Source organism: Polyodon spathula, chromosome 3, assembly GCF_017654505.1.
Source record: "Polyodon spathula isolate WHYD16114869_AA chromosome 3, ASM1765450v1, whole genome shotgun sequence".
NCBI lineage: Eukaryota > Metazoa > Chordata > Actinopteri > Acipenseriformes > Polyodontidae > Polyodon > Polyodon spathula.
The window spans coordinates 21,361,076-21,377,316 of record NC_054536.1 but is presented as its reverse complement, the minus strand read 5'-3'; the positions used below and the strand labels follow the sequence as shown (position 1 = coordinate 21,377,316).

General features: G+C 40.2%; 1 protein-coding gene across 15 annotated transcripts in view; it reads left to right on the top strand.

The window, feature by feature from the left end:
- Positions 1 to 16,241, top strand: part of obscnb (obscurin, cytoskeletal calmodulin and titin-interacting RhoGEF b) — a 131,005-nt gene that overhangs the window by 53,050 nt on the left and 61,714 nt on the right. For 9 of the 15 annotated variants that reach the window (XM_041244678.1, XM_041244674.1, XM_041244669.1 and 6 more), the window contains exons 31-42: positions 352 to 624; positions 1,559 to 1,825; positions 4,937 to 5,203; positions 5,546 to 5,815; positions 6,113 to 6,379; positions 7,521 to 7,787; positions 8,071 to 8,337; positions 8,566 to 8,832; positions 9,332 to 9,598; positions 9,851 to 10,117; positions 10,618 to 10,884; positions 11,137 to 11,403. In XM_041244678.1, the coding sequence (XP_041100612.1) occupies positions 352 to 624; positions 1,559 to 1,825; positions 4,937 to 5,203; positions 5,546 to 5,815; positions 6,113 to 6,379; positions 7,521 to 7,787; positions 8,071 to 8,337; positions 8,566 to 8,832; positions 9,332 to 9,598; positions 9,851 to 10,117; positions 10,618 to 10,884; positions 11,137 to 11,403 (3,213 nt within the window). The remainder of the gene's footprint in view (positions 1 to 351; positions 625 to 1,558; positions 1,826 to 4,936; positions 5,204 to 5,545; positions 5,816 to 6,112; positions 6,380 to 7,520; positions 7,788 to 8,070; positions 8,338 to 8,565; positions 8,833 to 9,331; positions 9,599 to 9,850; positions 10,118 to 10,617; positions 10,885 to 11,136; positions 11,404 to 16,241) is intronic. The other 6 variants (XM_041244666.1, XM_041244671.1, XM_041244677.1 and 3 more) reach the window with 6 other exon arrangements.

Here is a 16,241-nt window from a genome sequence, read left to right as displayed (position 1 = left end):
GTCAAACTGGCTTTTACTGTATCGCTTAGCCCTTTCTCATGTATTGGCAATGAGAAATGGGAAATAATGCTGCCAAGTTCAAATGTCTTTACAAAGCAACTTCCAAAGCCTTATTTCATTGTTTCTAATGGGGAAGGGCTAGTAACGTTTCATATATTGGATCTAAAAGGCAAACAGGGATAATAAATCATCAGGCCTCAGAGGATAGCGATGCCACTTCTCCACCTTGAATAACCCAGACCTGCTTAGGCTGTTGTTTTTCAGCGTGGTATTCCATCCTTCCCCATGCACCATACCCAAAAGCTGAGTGCTGTGCAATATGTGTGTGAATGTCTTTGTGTTGCACCTTAGGTCAGAAAGTCCTTATTACAGAAGACCTAGAAGATGTTGAGGTTTTAGAAGAGGACTCAGCCACTTTTAAATGTAGAATTTCTCCTGCCGACTACAATAATGTGCAGTGGTTCCTGGACAAAACCCCTCTCCATACTAATGAGCTGAATGAAATCCAGAGCCAGACAGGAGGCTACCACACCCTCACTGTCAAGAAGCTTTCTATGAAGGATTCTGGCAGCATCTCCTTCGAGGCCGGAGACAAGAAAACATCTGCTACCCTGGTGGTCAAAGGTAATTCCAGCTATGATCTGGATATCTCCTGCAGTGCAATGCCAGAACTATGTTCTCCCTGCACAAAGTCCTCTGTATTGTTCCATCTTCTCTTCAGCACTTGAGGATTTTTAAGAATGATTTTTAATAATGTTCTTTATAATGGTCAAACACGTCAGAAAACAAAAACTTTAATTCAAGCACCAGCAATATCGCAGAGCACCCTAACACAACATTCCTTGACATTGGAGTCAAACAGCAAGCCAGCTGTTGATCTTGTTATTACATCACTTCGTACAGGACCTTTGTTTTCATCCTTATTTTTGCCAATTATCATCCAGCTCTCTTGAATTAATGCCATGCTTTTCCTGGCAACCATATCTTTGGTGACCAGGATTTGTGTGTAAACTGTTGCTTTACCCTGTCGTAGCTATAATTTTTTTGTTTAATAGCACGTTTGGTTTTCCTGTCTCTTAGTCTTTTCATTATTGCGGTTGCTGTGTTTGTTGTCATGCTTTGTGTCATGTCTTGACTTTCAAAGGGTATTTTTACATATTCTGTGTCCTTATTTATGGAGCTGAGTGGATTTAGGTGTATGTTTCACATTCTGGTGATATCATTAATGTGTTTATAGAAATTACTATATCAATCAACATGCAGAGTTTTGGAAGTACTAATGGTACAATTTAGTATATTTTTAAGCTTGGGTGGGGTACAGTAAGTTCATGCAACAGCAGTAACTGTTTAGGTCTATTTAAACCATTTTTGATAGTTATGTTGATTCCTGGAACCTTCATCTAAATTTCTATAGTCTGTGATGTCACTGATATTACAACAGTCGCTAAGTTCAATACTAAAAATGTTCCTTCCCTTTACCTCTATGAAAGCAGAAAAAGTTATCCGCTTTAAAAAAGACACAGAAAATGCTTTAAATGCTGGTTTTATGTGATTTTAGAAAGGCCGTCCGTCATAACAAAAGATTTAAAGGACGCTGAAGTCACGGAAGGGGAGGATGTTGTGCTTTTGTGCGAGACCTCCAAAGCGGGCAGCCCTGTCAAGTGGTACAAGGACGGGATCACCCTGAAGAGCACCTCCAAGTGCAGCATCAGCCGATCTGGCACTGAAGCCAAACTCACCATCCATGGTGCGGAGGAAAAACACAGTGGGGTTTACGAGTGTGAGGCGGGAACCACCAGGAGCAGGGCCAGGGTTAGCATTAAGGGTAAGGATGGAGAAACATCACCTTTACATATCTTATTGATCAAGAATAACTAGTTTATAGATTTCAGTGAGAGTGCTGATCAGCCCTGGATTTTTTTTTCAGTGCTCAAACGTACCTTCTCCATTGAATATTGATTAATGAGAAACAAAAGCAACATTTGTATATTAAAAAATTTAAATTTTTTTAAAAAAAAAACCAAAACATTTGGTTATCGTTTAAAATATACTTTATATACTTTATATACTTTATATACTTTACGCTTACTTTAGTTTCAACCTGACCATTTCCTTTCAGCCAAGACACAGTACGATAGAGCATTGGGGATGTGGGGTTTGTATTTGTGTTTTACTAATATCTATTGATATGTTAGCTAGGAGCACTGCACGCTTTCCAACTGATGGATTTGTAATGGTTTCTAATGGGTTGCTCTGATGCATTCTTAGCACTGCCAGTACTCTGTAGAAAGGAACTGCAGGATGAGGTGGCTGAAGAGGGAGGTATGGCTGCACTGGTCTGTGAGCTCACCAGATTTCTTTTACTATTGAAACTCAGTGTTAGTTCAACGGTGCACAGTAAATCCATGATGGACTTCTATGTTAATAATGAGCTGATTTTTACACATTAAAGGGCTTTAAATGTCTTTAAGTTAGGTTAAAACTAAAAATACTTTTGACCACCCTAAGATTAGTTATCTCCCTGCTTGGCAATCGATACTTTGATATTAATTCTGTGTCTGTACAGTATATGCATGAAGAGAATTTGATGGCTCCAAAATACTCTTTCCCTTCTTATTGCCATATCGACAGCCAGCTAGTTGAATGAGTGGCATGGTATGTCCTAAGACAGCAAATTTCAGTCAAAACCGGCGACGTTGCAGCACTGCAAAGATTTTCTGAAATCCAAATTTGTGTCTGCGAGGCGCCTGTGACTGCGATTCAAATCGCTTTCATGAAACGGTCCCAAAGAGTCCCAGTGGAGTGGAGGAAGTATGAGTGGTGCTTCAGCCCAATGGCACGTATAATGAGGGTTAAAGGTCGCTGAGCTGGTGACCTGTGACTTGAAGGTTGAAGATAATGGACGGTATTCATGCAACACTGGAGACCAGCAGTCAATGCGCAATTTATCAGTCAAGGGTAGGATGAGAAATTGTAATGTTAACTGCTGAAGCAACTGTAGAGTTTTCATCCCCCTACTTATACCAGACACTAACAGAGTGATCTGTCTAATTATTTGTCAGCATTCCACGTATCAGTTCTGAAGAGTTTCTTTCTCACACTACCTGTGCTATAGTACTACTTTACTAACTACCCCCTATTGATAAAATACCAATCTTTTCTCCTTCTGTGTTCTAATTTACACTAGCCCACTAAAATGGAGATTGTGTCTTGCATTAATGCCTGGACATTCATATTTTAAAAGACTTTTTACATCTATATGTGTTACAACATATTGAAGTGACTGCAGCTAACATTAAGAAATAACACCAGTGACAGCATATTGCATATTACCTCAGCTGTGTCTGCGTGTCATGTGTCTATAAAATCTGATCCTTCTTACATAACAGCTCTTAACACCTCTCTTGACCTTCTGTTTTGACTTTCCTGTGTAACCCCTCCCCTCGTACCAACATGTGATTTCTTAACATTTATTACAGCCTTGTCTACAGTACTTTTTGCTTCTCAAGCTTACACATTTTAAATAAATTAGTTATTCAGAAGTCACACAAACAGTATTTTGCATGGCTTTAAATAAAGTGAGTTAAATACCATTTTCCAGTTTAAAGGGACTTAGAAATCTAGTGTTAAAGCCACTTTTCACTTATAGTTGGTCATCCAGACTCAGTTATTAAGAACTTAAGAAATGTTATGAATGAGAGGAAGCGATTTGGCCCATCAACAATCAATCCGTTGTAGCATTAAATATGTCTAAATCCTTCATCTGATAGAGTTCATTGACATGGCATTGAAAGGCATTACAAGTTTGAAAGGAATAACAGAAAGTGACTTTTCTGAGCACTCATTGGATCACTGTTAAACAAATGTGTCCTGGGTTGGTGAATTCGGCTGGATCAAGTTCACTTGCAGTAGGCCACTTTGTTAAAGTGCTTGGCTTTGAGACATCATCACATTTTATGATTTCACATTTGAGTGGCCCCAGTCCTATTCAAAAGTGAGCTCTAGAACCAGGAGGCTGAGGAAGAAGGAACAGCCACCTTGAGCTGAAAGCTCCCTAAACCTGGAGCCCCGGTGGAGTGGAAGAAAGGAGCAGTGTTGCTTCACCTCAGCTGTACGTGCAAGATGAAGCAGAGAGGTCCAGTAGTAGAACCGCTTATTCACAACCTGGAGATGGAGGACTCAATTGGTTATACCTGTGATTCTGGAGACCAGCAAACCACAGCTAAACTGACAGTAAATAGTAGGGGAAAAAGGAGGTTCCATCTCCACAATTTATACTCTCCTATCCCCACTCCTTAATGATCAATGTTACAGCCCAGTGACCAATGGCATTCGGTCCTAAACTCTCCCCACACATGTGCTTGCATACCAGAGCAGCCCAAAACAACCCAATGAACTCTTTCAGCTGCCCATGGATACCTAAGCGGACAGGAAAGTTCCCATCACACCTGTAGTTAACCACATAGTTCTGTAGGGGCTCATAATGAAGTAGGATTTTGCTTCTATACTTTTTGTCGAAACCCAAGGGGAAATGCATTGCTTTTAATGCACTATTAGAGGTAGCTTGGAATGAGATCCAAGCTTGAGTTGCCTTTATTTAGGATGAGCCAGATGGAATTCTTACAATGGGAAGAGAACAGTATTTTGTTTTCAAGGCATTGACATTTGCTAAATATTATATATCCTCTTTTACTTTTAAAATTATAAAATGCTGTACTGTACTGCATATGGGCACACTGTACCCTTGACTGGTTCATTACTTTCCTTTGTTTTGGAGTGGATTCTTTTTTTTTTTTGTTTGGACTTACAAAAATATCCTACATTGTGAAAGTACTTATATCAGTTAGATACAGTATTTTAGGCAAGCTGAAGGTCACAGTATAAACTGATTACAGTATCTGCTATTTTTCAAGTAAATTGTAATTCTGCGTTTTAGCTCAACCAGTCATTTTCAAGCAAGAGCTCCAAGACAAAGAGTTGGAGGAGGGCGGCGTTGCCACCCTGAGCTGCGAACTCTCTAAACCTGGAGTCCCGGTGGAGTGGAGGAAGGGAGGAGAGGTGCTTAAGCATGGAGACAAGTACCAGATGAAGCAGAAAGGTGCTACTGCTGAGCTGCAGATTAACAAACTAAAACCAGAAGACAGCGGAGGATATACTTGTGAATCTGGAGACCAAAAGACTACCGCCAATGTCAAAGTCAATGGTAGGAAGTCTTGGTTATTATTTTATCCCACCATCAAACTAGCAGTGTCACATGCTTGTTTAAGCCTATTGTGCCATTGAGTTTGAACTGCCATATACTGTCTCTTTCTTATCAGGACAACCAACTGGGGTCATGGATAAGCTAATTTGTCAACTCATCTTGTTTTAGCCTCCACCTCTTTTCTTGTGGTTTTCTTGCAGTCGGTCGATCATTATTATTTTTATTTCACCTTACGTATGTGCATGGCATATTTTGCAGCATTTGTGTTCTATGTGATAAACTCCTAAATGTCAATTAAAGTTACATTTAGCATACAAAAATAACAATTTATTTTCTGTCAAGCAGCCTTGCCAGTCTTTTTCAAACAAGAGCTCCAGGATCAAAGTGCTAAAGAGGGTGGCTCTGCCACTCTCTGCTGTGAGCTCTCTAAACCTGGAGCCCAAGTGGAGTGGAAGAAGGGAGGAGTGCTGCTTCAGACTGGGGATAAATATAAAATGAAGCAGAGAGGTTCTGCAGCTGAGATTGTGATTCAGAACCTTCAGCCCGAAGACACTGGAGAGTACAGCTGCGCCTGTGGTGACCAGCTGACCACTGCACTGGTCACAGTGAAGGGTAGGGAGCTACTTTGATTAACCTTATGCTATTCAAGAACTTAGATTTGTTTTTGTATCCTACCCAGCCAAACCCAAACACCAAGATGAAACTGACCTGTTACAGAGTGACATTGCAGTGGCCTTCATTTTCCAGTCCTTAGCTACTATAAATACAACTGTCAGACCTTACTTAATGCTTATTGGTAATTGGTTATCTGTGACTCCTGTACCTTGAAATGTTGGACATCAGCATTTGCATCATCTTAACATATTTGACCTTCTGTGCTTGGTTTGACTTTTACTTGTAATTTCTTAGCTCTGCCAGTCCTTTTCAAACAAGGACTCCAAAACCAGGAGTTGAAGGAGGGTGACACTGCCACTCTGCGCTGTGAGCTCTCTAAACCTGGAGCCTCAGTGGAGTGGAGGAAAGATGGCGATGTGCTTCATTCCAGTGACAAGTACAAGATGAAGCTAAAGGGACTTGCAGTTGAGCTCCAAATTTCCAATCTGCAACCCGAGGACACTGGAGATTATAACTGTGAATGTGGAGACCAAAAAACGACTTCCCACATCAAAGTCAACGGTAGGAAGAACAACTTGTTTGTTACAGGCACCTCTTGATCAATTTTTATTTACCAACTCTTGTGCTTGCTTTCTTTCTCAATCAGAATAGCTGGAAACATGTTGACCATAATGGTAGTAATTATGAAGACTAGCTGCTTTTACATTTTAGTCCTGCTGTTTGTGATTGTGTCTTGTCGTGTCATGTGTTGCCTGTAGGGCTGTTTTCCTGCGTGTTTCCTGGTGGGAAGTGTGCTTGCCACACTAAGGCCCTGTCCACACTACATAACTGATCTCGACAACCGTACTCAAAAACATTTAAATTAATCCAGCTCAAAGCGTCCACACTAAAGTACTATTTCATGTTTAGTTGGGCTTGATGCGTGCAAACACTTTTAAAATAGTCTGGTTACAGTTCTTAGCAGCGCAACGGACTGCGGAACTTAATATGACACTATCCCACGAAGCACTGTATTTTATGTTTACAGCCCGTGCCCACGGAAGACATAACGCTTCTTAGCATGAACATTTGGGTTTGTTTCTTAAAAACACAAGGTGCATTTTATCATAATGTGTGTGTTTCGTTTTGAACTCTGAAGTTCTCCTTGACAGATTTCATCGCCGATAAACAGGACCTCAGTTTTACATATCATCTCATCCGAAAGTCCTTTTTTGCAGGGGAATGGGTTTTAGGGTGGTGTAGTCATGGTTCTTATTGTAGAACATGTTCTTTGATAAAGTACTACTGGACTTCCATTATCATTTGCAACAAAATATCACTTTCATTCTGGTTTTAAGGCTGAACTGTGCCTCCTGAATACATGAGTTGGTTTTAGTTGTTCTATAATGTGGAAGTAGCCCCTTGACCTTTCAAAAAATATAAACTAGAGTAAGAAAACATAAAAAAATGAATTACAAAAATCCAAATCAAGATATATTTTGAATGCCACTTCAATGCATTAATACTCTTCTATAACAAGATGTGTACATTATTAAGGGCAATTGGTCTTCTCTGTTACAAATATATATTATATTAGGTTGAAAATGGTTTGAGTGACTGGTCATTTGCCATACAGTGGACATCAGCATTGTGGTTGTCTGTTTTCTTCTCCTACTTGATCTAATGCTTTGGTGTGGCCTTGTTCCGCTCATGATTCCTTCAGCCTTGCCGGTCCTTTTCAAACAAGAACTTCAGAACCAGGAAGTGGAGGAGGGCAGCACTGCCACCCTGCGCTGTGAGCTCTCTAAACCTGGAGCCCTGGTGCAGTGGAGGAAGGGAGGAATGCTGCTTCAAGCCAGTGAAAAGCTGGAGATGAGGCAGAAAGGTGTCACTGCAGAATTGGTCATTCATAAACTAGAAGTGGAAGATGCCGGGGTTTACACATGTGATACAGGAGACCTGCAGTCTAATGCCAGTCTCACTGTTAAAGGTAGGAATACAAATCTTATTAATTATCACTGGATTCGTACTAATGAAAGGTTCATGTTTTTAAAATACAATGAAGTGATGTGTTAGCTTTAGGATGCTTTGACAGTTTGTGATGTTGGTTAGGTTATAAGTGAAACAGAATATGAGAATATTATAGTTTTGTATTAGGAACAAGAATCCAATCCCTGATGGACCTGGTCTGTTCTTGGTGGAATGCAATTGCATTACCTGTTGGATAGCTTGTCAAAAGAAGAAAAAAAAAAGTCTTATTTTTCATCAATCAGCCCTGCCAGTCCTTCTCAAAAAAGGACTCCAGGACCAGGAAGCTAAAGAGGGCGGCTCTGCCACCCTGCGCTGTGAGCTCTCTAAACCTGGAGCCCTGGTGCACTGGAGGAAGGGAGGAGTGCTTCTTCAGTCTGATGATAAATATAAGATGAAGCAGAAAGGCCACATTGCCGAGATGACCATTAAGAATTTACAACCTGAAGACACTGGTGAATACACCTGTGATACTGGCGACCAGCAGACTACTGCTAATATTAAAGTCAAGGGTAGGTTCACCGCTGTTAACATAAATATTTAAAATTGTAAAGTAGATGATGTAAAGGTCCACCAGGCTTTAAAAATAGTTGCAGGTGTGTATGTATTTAACTGCGTTAGACTGGCGCTTAAGCATCTGATGAAACCCATCTCTTCAATTTTTAAAATGAACTAAATGTTTTTAATTACCATGGTTTATTGTGCAATGTCACAAAAAATATAATTTTCCCATTACTCAGCCTTGCCAGTCCTTTTCAAAAAAGGACTCCAGGACCAGGAAGCTAAAGAGGGCAGCTCTGTCACCCTGCACTGTGAGCTCTCTAAACCTGAAGCCCTGGTACAGTGGAGGAAGGGAGGAGTGCTGCTTCAAGCCAGTGAAAAGCTGGAGATGAGGCAGAAAGGTGTCACTGCAGAACTGGTCATTCATAAACTAGAAGTGGAAGATGCCGGGGTTTACACATGTGATACAGGAGACCTGCAGTCTAATGCCAGGGTCACTGTTAAAGGTAGGAATGCAATCATGTTACATGCATCTGGAGTGAGATCCATCTCTATCATCTGGCAGGGGCTTCCAATTGGAGTAACGACACCTGTGGAAAATAGTACTGCTGAAAGTAAAAAGCCTCTTATCTAATTGCTGACTGCCAAGCTTAATGTATGCTTTCAGCTGGTATTAACAGACAAGTTATGATCGTATTTTCGTATCAGCTTTCCGTGCAGTAAACCTTGTCTTTTTGGTGATCTGTGTAGAAGGTAGATGTTAATTATTTCAAATGGAATTAACTGGTGATCCCTTAATATTCTTGATTGATCTGCCTGTATTTTTATTTTGGTATGATGGTATGTTGTTTAGCTTGTTGTATTAGATTGAAGCCTATTTTGCTCTGAGTCATTAGAATGTTGACTAAAAGGAAATGGCTATATGGAACCCAAGAATGCAGGTGCTTCAGTTCTCTTCTGCAAAATCTTGTCATAAAAATGTCAACATATTTTCCTGTCGATTAGCCCTGCCAGTCCTTTTCAAACAAAAGCTCCAGAACCAAGAGTCAGAGGAGGGCGGCACTGCCACCTTGTGCTGTGAGCTCTCTAAACCTGGAGCCCCGGTGGAGTGGAGGAAGGGAGAAGTGCTGCTTAAACCTGGAGACAAGTATGAGATGAAGCAGAAAGATCACGTTGTTGAGCTATTTATTAGCTATTTACTACCTGGAGACACTGGGGACTACACCTGCGATACAGGCGACCAGCAGACCACTGCTCATATTAAAGTTAATGGTAGGTTTGGTGCTCTTCATATGTTGAAAGTGAAATGATGTCATGTGATCGTCCACACAGCAGTAGAACTCAGAGGCTTTGTGCAGTGAGTGTATTTGTCTGTGTTAAAGTACAGATAACAGAACAATGAAACACCATATTTTCTTCGACCTTTCACTTTACTGGCTATTTTGCCATACTGTGATCATTTTTGGTTCTTTGTTGACTGTGGAAAAGCCTGGTAACAAAAAATATAATTTTCCCATCACTCAGCCTTGCCAGTCCTTTTCAAAAAAGGACTCCAGGACCAGGAAGCTAAAGAGGGCAGCTCTGCCACCCTGCGCTGTGAGCTCTCTAAACCTGGAGCCCTGGTGCAGTGGAGGAAGGGAGAAGTGCTGCTTCAAGCCAGTGAAAAGTTGGAGATGAGGCAGAAAGGTGTCACTGCAGAACTGGTCATTCATAAACTAGAAGTGGAAGATGCTGGGGTTTACACATGTGATACAGGAGACCTGCAGTCTAATGCCAGGGTCACTGTTAAAGGTAGGAATGCAATCATGTTACATGCATCTGGAGTGAGATCCATCTCTATCATCTGGCAGGGGCTTCCAATTGGAGTAACGACACCTGTGGAAAATAGTGCTGCCGAAAGTAAAAAGCCTCTTATCTGATTGCTGACTGCCAAGCTTAATGTATGCATTCAGCTGGTATTTAGCAGACAAGTTATGATTGTATTTTCATATCAGCGTTCTGTGCAGTAAACCTTGTCTTTTTGGTGATCTGTGTAGAAGGTAGATGTTAATTATTTCAAATGGAATTAACTGGTGATCCCTTTACATTCTTGGTTGATCTGCCTATGTTATTATATTGGTATGATGGTATATTGTTTAGCTTGTTGTATTAGATTGAAGCCTATTTTGCTCTGAGTCATTAGAATGTTGACTAAAAGGAAATGGCTATATGGAACTCAAGAATGCAGGTGCTTCAGTTCTCTTCTGCAAAATCTTGTCATAAAAATGTCAACATATTTTCCTGTCGATTAGCCCTGCCGGTCCTTTTCAAACAAAAGCTCCAGAACCAAGAGTCAGTGGAGGGAGGCACTGCCACTCTGTGCTGTGAGCTCTCTAAACCTGGAGCCCCGGTGGAGTGGAGGAAGGGAGAAGTGCTGCTTAAACCTGGAGACAAGTATGAGATGAAGCAGAAAGATCACGTTGTTGAGCTATTTATTAGCCATTTACTACCTGGAGACACTGGGGACTACACCTGCGATACAGGCGACCAGCAGACCACTGCTCATATTAAAGTTAATGGTAGGTTTGGTGCTCTTCATATGTTGAAAGTGAAATGATGTCATGTGATCGTCCACACAGCAGTAGAACTCAGAGGCTTTGTGCAGTGAGTATATTTGTCTGTGTTAAAGTACAGATAACAGAACAATGAAACACCATATTTTCTTCGACCTTTCACTTTACTGGCTATTTTGCCATACTGTGATCATTTTTGGTTCTTTGTTGACTGTGGAAAAGCCTGGTAACAAAAAATATAATTTTCCCATCACTCAGCCTTGCCAGTCCTTTTCAAAAAAGGACTCCAGGACCAGGAAGCTAAAGAGGGCAGCTCTGCCACCCTACGCTGTGAGCTCTCTAAACCTGGAGCCCTGGTGCAGTGGAGGAAGGGAGAAGTGCTGCTTCAAGCCAGTGAAAAGTTGGAGATGAGGCAGAAAGGTGTCACTGCAGAACTGGTCATTCATAAACTAGAAGTGGAAGATGCTGGGGTTTACACATGTGATACAGGAGACCTGCAGTCTAATGCCAGGGTCACTGTTAAAGGTAGGAATGCAATCATGTTACATGCATCTGGAGTGAGATCCATCTCTATCATCTGGCAGGGGCTTCCAATTGGAGTAACGACACCTGTGGAAAATAGTACTGCTGAAAGTAAAAAGCCTCTTATCTAATTGCTGACTGCCAAGCTTAATGTATGCTTTCAGCTGGTATTAACAGACAAGTTATGATCGTATTTTCGTATCAGCTTTCCGTGCAGTAAACCTTGTCTTTTTGGTGATCTGTATAGAAGGTAGATGTTAATTATTTCAAATGGAATTAACTGGTGATCCCTTTATCTTCTTGGTTGATCTGCCTGTGTTGTTATTTTGGTATGATGATATATTGTTTAGCTTGCTGTATTAGATTGAAGCCTGTTTTTCTCTGAGTCATTAGTATTTTGACTTAAAGGAAATGGCTATATGGAACCTAAGAATATAATCTTGTCATAAAAATGTAAACATATTTTCCTGTCAGTTAGCCCTGCCAGTCCTTTTCAAACAAAAGCTCCAGAACCAAGAGTCAGAGGAGGGCGGCACTGCCACCTTGTTCTGTGAGCTCTGGTGGAGTGGAGGATGGGAGGCGTGCTGCTTAAACCTGGAGACAAGTATGAGATGAAGCAGAAAAATCACGTTGTACAGCTATTAATTAACAATACCAACTACTTTAAACTTTTCTTTGGAGTTTTACTCAGTGGTGTAGTCAAGGGGATATGCAGGTAAACAGCATTTACCCACTTTGAATTTGGGCAATATATTGTTTACCCACTTCTCATATAAGGGATACAGAATTTACTCACGTCTACTTTCCTGTGATATGCAAATCCTGTGTTAAAGACAATAGATTTTAATGGCGAGCATCTGTGTTGTGTTCAGAGAATGTGAGTGGAGCGAAACGGTAACAATTCCGCTCACCACTTAGGATATCCTCCACTCTGCTCCTGTCTTTCTATGCTCCACTGGAATTTTTCTTTCATTCCATTCCACTCCTTGTGATTCCCACTCCACTCCCCTGCTCCAGAGAAAATGATATTAAAAAAGATATATAATAATAAGTAAATAAGCTAGCTGTTTTTCCCCCATTGTTTTGCTGATTGCAGATGAAAAGATATAATGTACATTCAGAAAGGAATACCATTTAATTGTCCTTATTAATCTCATACCTTGAGCCAAGTAAAAAAATAATAATAAAAAATAAAAAAATCCCCAGCTATGCAAAAAAGCCAACATAAAGTCCTCAGAGAAGTTATCTAATTGAATGCGAAGACGCTTTCTCAATATTATTGTTTGGTACTGTAAATATGCGTACATTTCAAACTTTGCATATGATTCGTGTCAAATTAGCTTCTTACAGGGCTTATTTGTATCTGATTAGCTCATAGGGAGCTCAAACCAACCCACAAACACATATGAGTGAGTCGATGGGGCTGACGGACCACCCTGACTGTACTAGCGTATTAACTATCCTTAATTTAAGAGTGCAGAAAATATGAACCGTGTTCACAGTGCTGTATGGTGCTTAACCGTAAAACTGTATATGAACAATAACCACAGACATATGGACACACACACAAGGATGACATTTATCACATTTTTATATGGCACAAATGCAGCTCCACAATCGGGAATATATATATATATATATATATATATATATATATATATATATATATATATATATATATATATAGTTTAGATGCAAAACGCGATATATGCTATTTGCACCAAAACTGAGCTAAAAGCAGGATCATTCATCTCACAGTGCCTATTTTCTGATGTTCAGCGTCCTTTGTCCTCAAAACACTATATACACCATGTTAAAGACAACTCAAATAATCGATTCTTTCCATAACTCGCTATACGCAGTATCACAGTCATGTGACTCTATTATAGCAGCACCCAGGGGAGTATAGTAGCGTATTCAGTCTTGTAAATTGTGATTTTATGATTAAAGTCATTAGTCAATTTATGATGACTAATTTAAAAAATGCAGGGAAGTCAGTTTTCTAACAGGGTGTAGCAATGATGAATAAGCATTCACAAATAATACTTAGAAAAGAGTTACTCGATCGGAACTGTGAAACCTCCCTTCATCTCCCTTGCAATGCCAACCCCACTTAATGATGTTTTCCGTTTGTGTTCTCCCTTTGTGCAGGATGTGAAGTTTATCGTTTGAATTTACTGAAACGCGTCTCTTGCATCTTTAGAAGTAGGTGTAAAGTCATTTTACAAAAATGTGGAGATTTATACTTGGTTCCAACCCTGACTGAAGATGTCATTAGCAAAGGGGGCCGGTTGTACTAATGAGGTCAAGCAATAGGTCACGTTTTACTAAACATTTTAAAACTAATAAACAAACAATTCCCATAATGAACACCATCGCAGTATGTTGCTTAAAACATAATAACACAATATTCATAATAAAGTTGAGTTCTTATCAATAAACAGTAACACGTTTAAAGCTTGGGACTCCCTGTCTGTAGATTGGTGTTGTTTACATTATCGTTAGCACATTTTAAGTGATTGAAAGTTGAAATTACATTTTTAAAAACACACTTTTCTTATACCAATACAGTGTTGATGAGTGATAATCAGTTTGTGTGAAAACCAGGCTTTAATCACTAATAATAGGTGCACAGGCGGTGATTCCATGAGTGCTGCGGGGCTCAAGCACCAATGGGGGAAAATAAGGTTCTGCACAGTGCAAATAAATCACCTGTTCTGTCAAATCAAAGTGTGGATGCTTCACAAGCAGAACTGTTATTGCAGTGTTTAAAAATATAAAATCAATTTATACAAAGACTCCCAGCTTTCTTGAAAAGATCTGCGTTTCCCTTGTTTTTCTTTTGTATTGTTTTGATCACATTAGTATCTATTGTAGATACAGCCTCTGTCAGTTCTGGCAGATTCTACTGTAAGAACATAAGAAAGTTTACAAACGAGAGGAGGCCATTTGGCCCATCTTGCTCGTTTGGTTGTTAGTAGCTTATTGATCCCAGAATCTCATCAAGCAGCTTCTTGAAGGATCCCACTGTGTCAGCTTCAACAAGGATCCTAGGGTGTCAGCTGTACTTGCTGAAGTGGTTTTCTCCCACCACTAATTAAAAAAATAGCCACCTAGCTATTTCATCCCGAGGGCTCAATCTGCATCATGCCTACTGTAGATGCCTGTAACCAGATCCAAACTGCCGTACTTGATCATATGCCTGGAGAGGACATTCATCTTATGGACTATGGACTGCCCTTGTAACTTCCAGAGAAATGTGCTGACAAAAATGAACGCCTACAAGGCTGACTGCAGCCATACAGCTGAACTAGAAACTACCATACAAGTCAAAATAGGCTGCAAACTGGTGCTTTGCAAGAACATTGACTTTGCCACTGGTCTCATCAATGGGGCAATAGGAAAGCTTCAAGATGGAAAACAGAAGTATGGTCAAAACCATAACCATCTAATTTAACAATGGAGTTACCCATACCTTTGAATGTTTACGCACAAAGTTTGAAACCATGGACAGAGTCTACATTGTTCGAGAGCTGTTTCCAGTCTTTGGTGCTCATGCAATCACTATTCACAACTGCCAGGGTAAGACTCTAAAAACAGTTAGGATGGATCATGGTAACACCATTTCCTCCTATAGACAAAGTTTCATTGCACTTTCCAGAGTTACATCCTTAAGCCGTGTTCACCTTATCAACTTTTTGACCCCACCTGCATTAAGGCACCTCAAACTGCAGTTGCAGAGTACAATAGGCTTAGAGGGATTTATTGTCCTAAGTTGGTAAGCTTGAAGGAGATCAACACGCACAAGGGACACAAGGTAAAAGATTGAGTGCATTTCATGACTGAGCCAACACTAATGTTCTGGAACAGCAAAAGCGGAAATCTTCTAAGAGAACACTTGCAGTTAAACCTGAGCAACCCGAATTTCACCTCATGCTATGCAAATGCAACATTGCAGTGCCTTCTTCACTTGCAGCGTCTGAAGGATTCATTAAAACACCATCAACAAGAGGCTATCAGGAGCTTTGGTCACAACTATGAGGTGAGCAGCAAGATGTTGCAGAGTTTCTCACCAAATTATCTGAAATTTGTTCTGAAGTATCTCGCATGGTTTCAGTCACAATAAACCATGACATTCTCTGTACTAGATGTAACTCCTGTTCATCAAACCGACAGGTGCTGCACGTTTACCCTCTACATGTACCTGCTGGAACAGATTCCATGTGTTTGGAAGAGCTCATTTATAGAAATGACAAATGGGCAACGATTCTTGGTAGCAAATGTAGGCAATGCAAAAATTCTCCAATCATGAAATGAGAACTTATTCAGTCAGCAGGGAGAGTGATTGCAGTCCAACTTATGCTTTGGGAAACCAAATGAGACAGGACCATTACAAAGCGACACAATGCCAAGTTTACTGCTGTGCAGAAGAGCAAAATCACTGTGGACAACAGGAATTACCAACTAGCTTCCATTATCATACACAAAGGACTGGGTGATACAGGAAAATGGGTGCATACAAATGATGCACTAATTAAAGTCAAGCCATGGCCAAGAAATGCAAAGGACATGGAAATGGCCTTTTATGAAGAGATATAATGCTTGGCCTAAGTTCATAACACCTCTATGAAAAGGAGAATAATGTTTTTTTTTCAGCATTAAATGTGTTAGTATACTATACTGACATGTATATGTACCTTTTTTTAACCATTCATAACATTGTTGTTTTGTACCTATGTAAATATCAATATATCAATACCTACCAAAATAGACATTGTTTTCACCACTCATGGATGTACATTTGCAACTAAAAGAATACAATGTTTACACTTTCAATACTG